This window comes from Lactuca sativa, chromosome 5 (assembly GCF_002870075.4).
Source record: "Lactuca sativa cultivar Salinas chromosome 5, Lsat_Salinas_v11, whole genome shotgun sequence".
Classification (NCBI taxonomy): Eukaryota; Viridiplantae; Streptophyta; class Magnoliopsida; order Asterales; family Asteraceae; genus Lactuca; species Lactuca sativa.
In genome coordinates this window covers 133,901,380-133,914,119 of record NC_056627.2, presented here as the reverse complement: position 1 = coordinate 133,914,119, position 12,740 = coordinate 133,901,380, and the positions used below count along the sequence as shown (strand labels likewise).

At 32.5% G+C, this 12,740-nt stretch overlaps 1 protein-coding gene across 2 annotated transcripts; it reads left to right on the top strand.

Moving 5' to 3' along the window:
* The first annotated feature begins 742 nt into the window (after nt 1-742).
* On the top strand, nt 743-4,399 carry LOC111886735 (probable prolyl 4-hydroxylase 4). 2 transcript variants are annotated; one of them, XR_008224354.1, is made up of 8 exons: nt 743-987; nt 1,105-1,162; nt 1,406-1,510; nt 2,478-2,535; nt 2,789-2,964; nt 3,659-3,728; nt 3,808-4,166; nt 4,207-4,399. XR_008224354.1 is itself a non-coding variant. In XM_023882985.3 (7 exons), exons 1-7 carry the CDS (start codon nt 869-871, stop codon nt 4,101-4,103), a joined length of 882 nt encoding a protein of 293 aa, XP_023738753.1. In that variant the 5' UTR covers nt 743-868; the 3' UTR covers nt 4,104-4,399. The 2 variants fall into 2 exon arrangements, 1 of the variants encoding a protein (XP_023738753.1); XM_023882985.3 differs by having other exon boundaries at nt 3,808-4,399.
* Nucleotides 4,400-12,740: the final 8,341 nt, after the last annotated feature.

Sequence of the window (12,740 nt, the reverse complement as noted above, 5' to 3'; positions counted from 1 at the left end):
TCATGACTACATTTACATTTCCAATAAAATGATTTATCGTATCATGGATTCTAGACAAGTCTACAAACGAGTGGAATCACAAGTGTTGTGATTTTTGAATTTACTTAGCTTTAAGATCGAATTCATGGGATAAGATATAACATCAATATGTACAATATCATGCTGGCTTTTGTAGATACATCACCATAATATACCTTGAGGTAAACGTTATATACCTCTCATACACAGTTATATCATTTTGCAGAGAGGTGTTGACAACTAACCACAGTAAGCATAACATAGACCATGTTTTAATAAGGTTATCCCTTTGAAACGCTCTTCATATACGTTATAGTCAAAGAAGGTTGCAGTCTTTGATAATTTTGCAACTTTAATTTCATTTAACTTTTCAGGGAAAATGATTCAAGAGAGTAACCAACTGTTGAGCTCGTTCTCATTTGGTCCTTTTTCTTTTTTTGTACTCAATATACCATCGAACTTGTTGTTTGTGTTCACCATAACCCTTTGACCGACTATCACAGATCAAAAGCCGGTCAAAAGGGTTATGGTAAACGCAAACAAACAAGTTTGATGGTATATTGAATACAAAAAGGACCAAATTAGTACAAACACAAAAGTTAATTACGAGTCATTTTCCTTAATTTAACTTTAACATTGCTGTCAAGCTTTATGAACTTTCGTAATTAAGAAAAATTTAATTTATGGAATTTATTTAAAAAAGATGTATATTGTAGAGGGAAGTAGTTGAATTTTGTTACAGCTTGTATCATGGGTTCTTCATTTGACTTCGTGAAGCACAACTTCTATCGCAGATCTGTTGTGTTGTCTGTCAGAACAGAAATTGCAAACATATAGCTAAAAGTAACCAATGGCTACTCTTTTTCCTCTTCCCCTTCTACTGATTTCATTTTTGTTTATCGTATCCCGATCCTCAAGCTCCGCCATCGTCAATCCATCTAAAGTCAAACAAGTTTCATGGAAACCCAGGTCAGTTTGATTTGATTACTTTCCCCCAGTTATCTGTACGCATCTTTAAGCTTTTTCGTTAATTCAGAATCACCGGCTCAATTTATTTATTTTTGTTTCGTGATTTGATTTATGCAGGGCCTTCGTGTACGAGGGTTTTCTTACGGAAGAAGAATGCGATCACATGGTTTCCCTTGTGAGTGGCACTTGATTTCTTTTCTAGATTCAATTACAACTTAGATTTGGCCATTAACGTAGCTCGGATTGAAACTATTAAGACAGAAAAAACACAAACAGTTTGTTATTGATTACTTGTTTCTTCCGATTGATTTCTTATAGGAAAGATTATAGATGTTCGTGATTTCTATTACTCATTACAAGAACAGATAAGGGATTAATTGAACTGAATTTGAGATTTTTGGGGTTTGTCATGTAACAGGCCAAAACTGAGCTGAAGAGATCTGCAGTTGCAGATAATGTTTCTGGTAAGAGTAAGCTTAGTGACGTTCGAACAAGTTCTGGAATGTTTATCCACAAAAACAAGGTACTTCTATGAATCTTTTATACTTCTATTGCCAATTGATTCTCACGTTGAAACAAATTTGGGATTTTAGTGAACATATGAATATGATTACCATTTACCATTGCATTAGAGTGCTTCTTATGAGTATCTAAAAAACATTAATGCCAAATGCTCATGTCCCAAAATGCACAATATGTTTAAAATATCAAGATGCCCATTAATAAATAATCCCTGCACTAGTACATAATCTTTCCCCTTAATGGTTAACCAGACACTTAATAGAAATATAGAATGCTATTATATCTAGTAGAAGCCAAAACCCCACATGTGACTCTAAAACAAGTGGTTTGTATTCAAATCATTATATATCTTCGTAAAAAGTGAAACTAATCATTTCTTTTGGGGTGAAATTCCTAAATTCATGGTATTTTAAATAGTTATTTGAGTATTCATAATGGGATTGAGAATATTGTTTGCTACAACACCAACACATAATGTAATGCACTTATTAGTCTGTGGATTTACTGTTATGTTGTTTCCGGTGTTTAATATGTGCTTATTTTAGTGTTATTGACTTGGCCTATCAAACCAAATTGTACCTTATACCATTATGAATATGATTTTCAGTAATATATTAATACAAGTTTAATTTGACTTTTTTCAGTGAACTAGTAGATCCTTCTGTTATCTTATTAGAATGTAATAACAACTGAGAAATGAGGTTTAACTATTAACAATTGGTGAGAATTAAGGAAATTGCTGGAATACTTTATCAAATTATAAATTTTTTATAAAACTAATTTGGCTAAAGAAATATGGCCAAATTCTCCTCTGAATGCTTATGAGGCGAAGAAAATACAATTTGGGTGAATTGCTGAAATATCCCTTGTTTACGTAGGTATATATGTATGTCTAACTAAAGGCAAGGGTATGATGGGAATTATAAATATATTCTTGCCCTTTTAAATCCCGTTTGCACTTGATGTAGGATCCAATTGTTGCTGGCATAGAAGATAAAATTGCAACTTGGACCTTCCTACCAAAAGGTATGTTCCATTATGGGGGACACTTTATAATAAAGTTGAGGAGGGCATTCACGTCTTTTGCACAAACAAGAGATGAGAGCAAATCCCTATCAGATCTTGCTCCATCTCACTTTTCTTGGCAGGACAAAAAAAATTGCAACTTTTTTTCCCATTTACATCTTTCCTAGTCCTAATCTAATGCAATCCCAAATGCACAGTTTATTTTCAAATTTATATGTAAATTTTAATTTTCATATATTTTTATTTTCTTCAGAAAACGGAGAGGATATGCAAGTATTAAGATATGAGCATGGCCAAAAGTATGACCCACATTTCGATTACTTCACTGACCCTGTAAATGTTGCACATGGTGGACACCGTATAGCAACTGTACTCATGTATCTCAGTGATGTTGAAGAAGGTGGTGAAACAGTTTTCCCATCTGCAGAGGTTAGTCCTTATTTGTTTATTTATTTATTTATTTTAACTTCTTATCGTGGAAAAAACTTATATTAGGCTTCATTTGCCATGTAGGACAGGACAAAACAGATTGTACTGCGTTTGACATACATTGGACTGGTACTGTGCAACTGATATCAATGGAACAAAAATTACAATTTTTTGTCCCACCCAAAAAGGTGAGACATGGATTCGCTCCTGATCTCTTGTGTGTACAAAAGACTAAAATACCCTCGTCATCCTCATCATCGGAAATAGCCCTGGAAAGATTGTCCAGTCTCATCCAGTCTTGTCAGGTGTAACAAACGCAACATCACTAGACAGGATGGGACTGGACAAGCTTTCCAGGGCTATTTTCAATGATGAGGATGAGGAGGGTATTTTAGTCTTTTTTACACATGTGAGATCAGGAGCGAATCCATGTCCCACCTTTTTGGGTGGGACAAAAAATTGTAATTTTTACTCCATTGACATCGGTTGCAGTACCAGTCCAATGTATGTCAAACGCAGTACAATCTGTTTTGTCCTGTCCTACTGGCAAATGAAGCCTAACATAAGTTTTTTCCACGATAAAAAGTGAAAAAAAAGAAAATTCCCATTGGCACTGATTCTAGTGTACTGGACGTCAAATGCAGTACAACCTGTCATGTCATGTTTGAGCTGATGAAATTTAAAATCTTGATAGGAGGCTTCTCGTCACAAAATGTCAAAACCAAATGATAATTTATCCGAATGTGCAAAGAAAGGAATCGCAGGTGAGCATGTCATAATTATACCTTCTTTAATCTCCCCTATGAAATCGAAATCTAAATTATTTTTTCAAAAACCAAACAGTGAAACCCAAAAAAGGAGACGCGCTGCTGTTCTTCAGCCTCTACCCGACAGCCATCCCGGATGCCACCAGCCTCCATGGCGGCTGCCCGGTGCTGAAAGGTGAAAAATGGTCAGCCACGAAATGGATCCATGTTGACTCATTTGACAAGATCATTGATACTGGTGGAAATTGTAAAGATGCGAATGAAAACTGTGAGAGATGGGCTGCATTGGGAGAGTGCACTAAGAACAAAGAGTATATGGTTGGTACTCCTGAACTTCCTGGTTATTGCCGAAGAAGCTGCAAGCTTTGTTAACTTTTTTTTTTCTCACTGTATCTTGTAATTTTTGCTCTTAATATTCTGATATATATATATATATATATATATATATATATATATATATATATATATATATATACCTTATTTTATTTTATTTTTTATTTTGGTTGTGTTTTATTGCGGAGGGATGATCATTTTATGACTAAAAAAATGCATATGAGGTCTTATGTGAGGTATTTTTACTTTTGTTATAAATTTAACAGATGTATCTTTTCATATGGGTAGTATACATTATTTGTTATATTGTTATTAATGATAGAGAAATTGAAGTACTTTGTATGTTATGTCGATAATAGGGGTTATATGTTGCTATTTTTCAATATAAGAAATTATGTATGTTGTTATTAGGGAAATGTTGTAAATGTCATTAGGAGTTACCAGCTCAGTTGATTAAGGCTGTGTTTGGTGCACCACAGCTAGCTTATTTTTAGAGTTTTTTTATGTTGTCGTGTTTAGTAAGCCAAAAAGTAGCTTATAAGCTAGCTTTTTGAAAAGCTACTTAGGCTATGTTTGGTGTACTAGCTGAAAAGCTAGCTGATAAAAAATAACGTTTGGTAAAGCTAGCTGGAAAATATGAAATGATATAAAAGGACATTTAAAAGAATGTGTTTTTATCATGGTTCTAAAAAGCGTGCTATGACGCGCCTCAAGGCGTGCCATGGCGTAAGGCGTGATGTAGCCGTTATGAAACCGTCCAAGGCAGGTTTGTTAAGTGTGACATCCAAATAACGTGTCAATGCGTGCCTTATGGCATTATGGTGCGAGTTTTTTTCAACGTGCGGGTTTTTTCAATTTTTTTTTTGTTTTTTTTTTGTTTGACCTAAAATAATTGAGTTTTTGTTAACTTTTTTATACTAAATATTAATATAACACTTCTAAAAACTTCATATATTTGATAAAATTCAATAATTATATGATTTATCTCTATTAATATATATAAAATAGTCACGCCTTGAAAAACGACATGACTCGCCAAGGCTTGACATAGCTTAACTTTGACCTTGTCGCCAAGTCACGCTTTACGCTATTTAGAACCTTGGTTTTTATAATTAATTAAGGGGTATATTTGGAAAATTTTAAAAAAGCTCCTAAAAAGCTAGTTTAAGTAGTTTTTTAAAAAGCTAGCTTATAAGCTACTTTTTGACTTGCCAAACATGACCACTTAAAAAAGCTCAAAAAATAAGCTAGCGTTTCAGCTAGCTGTGGCACGCCAAACACAGCCTTAGACTAGCTTTTTAAAAATTATCCAAATACACTCCTTAATTAATTATAGAAATACATCCTCTTACTTGTCATTTTATGTAATTTTATATATTTCAGCTAACTTTTCAGTTAGTTTTACCAAACGTAATTTTTTATCAGCTAGCTTTTCAGCTATCAGCTAGCTTTTTATTTAACAGCTAGCTTTTCAGCTATCAACTAGCGTTTCAGCTAATTCGCCAAACATAGCCTAAGAATAGTAAGTATTCGGGTATTTGGCCTATGCAAGGAATTACTTTTATATAGTAAATTATAAATAAATAAATTTTAAGAAAATTATACATGTAACAAGTATAAGAAGTTCATTTAATCCTTAGTGTTTATTTATTTATTTATTTATTTTTTGTTTTTTTTCCCCGTCAAATTCAATAGAACAATTTTAATAAATAACTAAATATACAATATATGTTAAATTAATTACTTAATAATTACGATTTAAAAAAACTAAATTATCAAGTTTGATCAATTTAGAATCGATAGACCGAGTTTGACCATTTTGACTCGAGTTTGATCAATTCCGATTTTTTTATGGTATTTTAAGAAAATCATTATGTTGCAAGGCCGAGTTGACGGACTTTTACAATACTGATTATGGTTAAAGAAACAAAAGTACTTTAATATATATATATATATATATATATATATATATATATATATATATATATATATATATATATATATATATATATAGTTCTTTCGGCGAATAGTTTTCTTACGGGTAAATAATTATTAAATATTATTATTAGTTATTATGTAATAAAATATTACCACTTCTAAAAAATATTTATGTTTAGACCTTATATTTATATTGACTGCTTATATATTTGATGTAAATTAATTAATATCAGTGTCTAGTTTAGGAAATATAAATTAATTTATATGCATGAATTTAATATTTTAAAATTGTCAATTTGCTCCAAGTTGAATTTCTTAATAACCTTCCTTAATTCAAGTTTTCAAACTTTTGGTAAGTATTAATGACTTTTTATGCATAAATGATTTGTACAAAAAACTTTCTATCTTATACATCTTAAAATTCAAGATATGTCTAATATGCTTTATAATATAGTACTAGTTGTGTGTCCGTGCAAAATGGCGGTGACAAATAGTTTCCCGACGCTGATTAATAAATTTCGATGAATATTTTTCTTATGACTATCAGATCAAACCATAAAAACATTTAAGTATATCCAAGTTATAATATTGATAATTTTTTGTTTTTACAATCCTCAAACGTTGATAAATTCATTTATGTGTCACTTCTTTGCAAATTGCAATTAATTACTCATTCATAATATTAACTTCTAATAATCGTAATATCGTAACTCGTTTCAGAACTTTGACCGGTTTGGTGGGTTGTAGGGTTGTAATAATTCAATCCGATTTTTTTCAATCTATTTTAAGTTGTTTTTGTAGTCCTGAAACCATTTTAGTTTGTATATTTAAAAAAAATGTTTATCAATTTACTTGTTTATTATAGCATTTTACTTTTATTTTTTAACAAGATTCTGAATTGGATCGGACCATTAAAATCCTAGATGCTTGTTAAACTCAATTTAAATAGAATCCACAAGCAAATGGGTAAAACGGAAAGGTGTTTTACTTTGTTTTTGTGTTAAAAAAGATTCTTACCATATACCTTCTTAGACAAATGAAAAAATTCCACATAAAAATCCAAATTCATCTCCAACATTGACAAAATGAAGAATGTAACTGTTGAGAAATCCCAATATAATCAATGAGTGGATTATAAAAAAAGCCACAAATTTGAAATAGCAATGCAAGAATAGATTGAATAAAACCTTCAACAAATAAGTTCATGATTAGTTATCGATAACAAAATAGAGACGACCTGATGGGTTTAGCATGCCTGATGGTGGTGTTAGATACTCGATTCTACCAAAGAAACGACATATTAACATGCTTGGCGGATAAGGCTGCATCTAAATCCCTAAAATTGTGGTTCAAAGAAAAAAATTTATAGAGGAAAATAGAATGGAGAAATACTGTGGTGATGTTTAATATTTTGATAAGGATGTGGAGAAGATGAATCATATCGTCATCACCATCGAGACCCAAAATTACCATTATTTCCATCGAGGGCACATTATTTTAACACAACCTGTAACATAGAAACTCATGGTTGCTTAACAAGATGACCATATGCAACCATGATGGGTTTAGCACTCCTGATGGTGGTGTTAGATACTCTATTCTATAAAAAAAAATCGACATATTGACATGCTTGGCAGATGGGGCCGCATCTAAATCCCTAAAATCGTGGTTCAAAGAAGAAAAGTTATAGAGAGAAACAGAATAGAGGAATACTGTGGTGATGTGTAGCACCTGGTTCTTGGTATGTATTATGTTATTAGACCTCCATTTATTTTTGCATTTCTGGCCATGGACTCGGCGAGTCGAAGGACGGACTCGCCGAGTAGAAGCGGGATGAGGCGCGGGGTTTAAGCTGCGGACTCGGCGAGTAGCCGCTGTTTGGAGAAAGACCCTAATCCAGGGGTTTGCACCCTATTTAAACGACCTTATGCAGCCTCCTCTTCCCTTTATGCTCCCAAACACTCCTCATAGCAAACCCTAACCGTTTTTGTGAAGATCTAAAGCTTTTTGAGTGATTCTTGTGAGTTTTGATCTCAAGGAAGAAGGAAGAGCATAGAAGGATCAAGAGGGGACTGAAGGATTCGAGTTTGGTTCATCATTTGCAGTCTTTGGAAGGTATAAAGTCTGAACCTTGCTCATTCTTTTGTTAGATCCCTCTTTAGGGTGATTTAGGGCTTTTATAAGCCATTTTTGGTGGCCAACCATGTTTGCAAACATGGTTGGGGGTTTGGGCTTCTGTATCATGTCATTTTATGAGCCACAAGTCAGATCTAGGTTGCTTTTTGCACCAAGGAAGGCCTCATGCAACAAAAGAACCATTTTAGAGCCTTTTAAGCTCTAATGTCCCATGCATGCACGTAAAGTTTGTAACTTTACGTGCTAGATCGAGTTTAGGGGCCTGGATCTATCATTTGGTTAAGTGTTATACATCAGAAATCGAAGTTCTTAGTAAGGAATGTGATAGACTCGGCGAGTCCAAGGGTTTTGGTCTCATATCAGTGAAGGTCATAAGGACCAGTTGAGTGTGGAAGGGTTTTAGGAGTCCCGGGGAGTGACCCAACGTTCTGGACTAAGCAAAGTGTTATGGGAATTCATGGTACTCGGCGAGTGCATGAACGGACTCGGCGAGTCCAAGACAATCTTCATGGAACTCGGCGAGTTGTTCATCAACTCGGCGAGCCGAGGACAGAACGTGTTCATAGGATGAAGAGTAACTCGACGAGTTGTTCATACAACTCGGCGAGTCAAGTCAGGACATGAGTATCAGTTGATGATGAACTCGACGAGTTGTTCATACAACTCGGCGAGTCGGATGTGGATCCAGTCGGTGTTCATTTAGAAGGAAAACTCGTCGAGTCATCGCCTAACTCGACGAGTAGAGACGGGTATGAGGTCTGATGGAAGGATAGGGACTTGGCGAGTTGACGAGTCAACTCGGCGAGTTAGGTCAACTGGAAGTTGACTTTGACTTTGTCTTGGTCAAGGGTTAAAATGGTCATTTTATCCTAAGGGTAGATGTCAATTTCTGACTAAGTGTTTTGTGGGAATTTTAGCCGGAGGACTTCCGGAGCAGCAGTGGCAGCAGTCAGAGGATTCCCGAACAGTTCAGTAGATACGAGGTGAGTTACCTTCCCGTAGGGGTGGGTCTAAGGCCACAATGCCGACCCACCATTGAGGAGTTTTTTTAGAAGATAATTGTCTTTGTGATAATTTATCTTGGTTTGATATGCGTTTGGTTATGAGTTATATCTGTATGATATGTTACATGATAGGGATAGTTTCCCTGATAGTGGTCCTTAGGACCAAGGGGTAGGTCAGTACCCGGATATGTCTGAATGTGTGCTTATATCTTGCTATTGTATGCTAGTGGTAGGGGTGGAATAGTCCCTAGTTACCGGTTGAAAGATACCGATGACGATTACCGGTTGAAAGATACCGATGGTATTGTATGGTATGTTGTATGATGGGGGAACTCACTAAGCTTTGTGCTTACGGTTTCAGTTTTTGGTTTCAGGTACCTCTTCGTCTAAGGGGAAGGAGCCGGCGGCGTAGCATGGCATCACACACACATATGATTTTTTTCGCATGGTGTTTTCTGGGATTGTACTATGATATGACATTTGTTCGTGGTTGTGGGTTTCAAATATGATACTTGGTTTTGAGATGTCGTGTTTATACAATACTTTCTAACGAATGTTTTATGAATTAATTAATCAAAAAAATGAAATTTTTGGGTTAGATTTTGGGATGTTACAAGTTGGTATTAGAGCCCTGGTTTGAGGGATTCGGACACGCCCTCGGGGGTGTCTGGACTCAAACTAAGGGGCTAAAAGATTTTTACAATAAAATGGTTTTCTAAAAATCTAAACGGAAGGATTTTACGAAAGACGAGGTGTGTGATGCATGCGACCGGCCGGGCTCAATTATGTTTTCCCCAAGATACCCATACATGTTATGTTATGCTACATGGATAATATGGATAATATGACATATCCATGATTTTTAATTAATTATTTTTTTGAAGAAACATGAACATATAAATATGCATACAATAGTTAATTAAATATTATATATATCATATTCCATAACATATGATCGATAACATGAATCTAATCTAATTTACATTAAAATTTCAACCATAACATACAATGATATTCTTAAAATAATATTTAAATCAAGAAAATACAAAAAAGAATTAGTATATAACAAACTTACAAATTAAAAACTTCAACATAATAACATGGCTCGAAATTTTTTTCACAACCCTCAAATTAACACAAAAAATTTTAAACTTGTTTTCTTTGTGAATTTTGTATGTGATTTGTATTTGTGTGTCTACTAAAAAAGATTGACCTTTTTATAGTTGTGTATCCATTAATTTTTTATTAAATATATTATATAAGTTATAAAACCTTTGAATTGTTAATCATTATTAAGAGACTTTTGAGTGGTATTCATTAAAATAGGAGGTTTCAAATGCATGAGGTGTTTGTAAATTTTTATGGGGGTTTCAAATGTATGAGGTTCAAGGAAAAATGCTAGCTTTATAAGTATGTATGATATGATGTATGATGATATGAAATATAAAGTTATAAGATATACAATTTGTATTTTAAAAAAGGCTTACATGGATAATATGATATATCCATGATTTATAATTAATTATTGTTTTAAAGCAACATTAACACACAAACATGCATACAATAGTTAATTAAATATTATATATCACCTTCCATAACATATGATTGATAATATGAATCTAATCTAATTTACATTAAAATTTCAACCACAACATACAGTGATATTCTTAAAACGATACTTAAATCAAGAAAATACAAAAAAGCATTAGTATATAAAAAACTTACAAATTAAAAACTTCAACATAATAACATGGCTCAAAAAAATTGTTCAAAGCCCTCAAACCAACACAAGAAACTTTAAACTTGTTTTCTTTGTGAATTTTGTATGTGATTTGTATTTGTGTGTCTAATAAAAAAGATTGACCTTTTTATAGTAGAGTATCCATTAATTGTTTATTAAATATATTATATAAGTTATAAAACCTTTGAACTGTTAATCATTATTAAGATACTTTTGAGTGGTATTCATTAAAATAGAAGGTTTCAAATGCATGAGGTGTTTGCAAATTTTTATGGGGGTTTCAAATGTATGAGGTTCAAGGAAAAATGCTAACTTTATAATTATGTATGATATATACATACATATATATATATATATATATATATATATATATAAAATTTAATACAGTCAATTTACAGTTTAATACACAAAATTCACAACTTAATACAATGTATTTTACAATAATTCAAAATTTCAAAGAAGTCAAATTCAAACTCTACCATCACCACCCACTGCAACACACTGCCACCAACCACTTGTGAGGTCGTTGCAACCATCATTCCTTCTAAGCTGTGTGTACATAAAATCAAGCATTGACAGATTAATTACCACATTCATAGTTTAATAAATATATTAATTCACTTATTTAGAGTTTAATGCAAAACAACTATAAAACTACTACATTCTTACATATTTATACAATATATATATATATATATATATATATATATATATATATATATATACAAGAAAATTAATACAAAATTCATACATAAATAATTCATATTTTAACACAAAATTTATAATAAATTCGCAGCTTAATACAATTACAGTTTCATACAGTCAGTTCACAACTTAATAAAGTTAATTCACATCTTAATACAATGAATTCACAATTTAATATACAAAATCCACCATTTAATATAATAAATTCACAATTTTATACACAAAATTCACATTTTAAAGTGTGTATTATACACAATTTCATACAGTAAATTCACAGTTTAATTCAGTCTTTTCACAACTCAATTTAGTCTATTTACCACTTCTTTTTCAACCAACAACATCATAGAAGATAGAAGTAAAAGTATAAAATATTATTTGGACAGTTAATTCATTTGTTCGCAATTTAACACAAAAAAATATATAAAGCTTACAATTTAATATAGCAAATTCACAGTTTTAATTCAGTCTATCTATAGTTTAATTTACAAAATTCACAACTTAATATACAAAATTCACAACTTAACACCATATTTCATAGTTTTGCTTCTTCCTAACATCATCAAATACATAACTCTTACCATGCTACAATAATCATATATGGATTAAACAAAAACAATCACAACTTAATATACCAACTTTTTATAATTCAAAGCTTAAAATATTAGTTCACACACTCATTCACAACTTAAAAGATTAGTTCAGACATCCATTCATAACTTAATAGACTAGTTCAAATACTCATTCACATTATTCACAACTTAAAACATAAATCCTTATCATTGAGGCATTTCATCAAACACCTTATGTGCATGTTGTTTTTAGAAATCAAAAAGATAGAGAGCAAAGAAAGTAGGTGCCAATGGTAGAACCATCATTACCACCGACAGAAGGTGAGTTCATGTTAAAAAATAGCCAAATCATACCATAAAACGTCAGAAGGCGGTTGAACCACCACCAACTACCTAAGAAGGCGAGTTTGTCATTTCTCGTTAGATCTGACCATAACAACACTTTTTTGGCTTCAGATTTGCTCCGGTGTAGTAAGTTGCCGAAAAAACTTGATGAAGCATAAACCATATGTCTGGAAGAAGGTGGAGACGAATCAGATTTGAAGGGTGAGGTGGATCCTCACCGCAACTTCATAGATCTAAA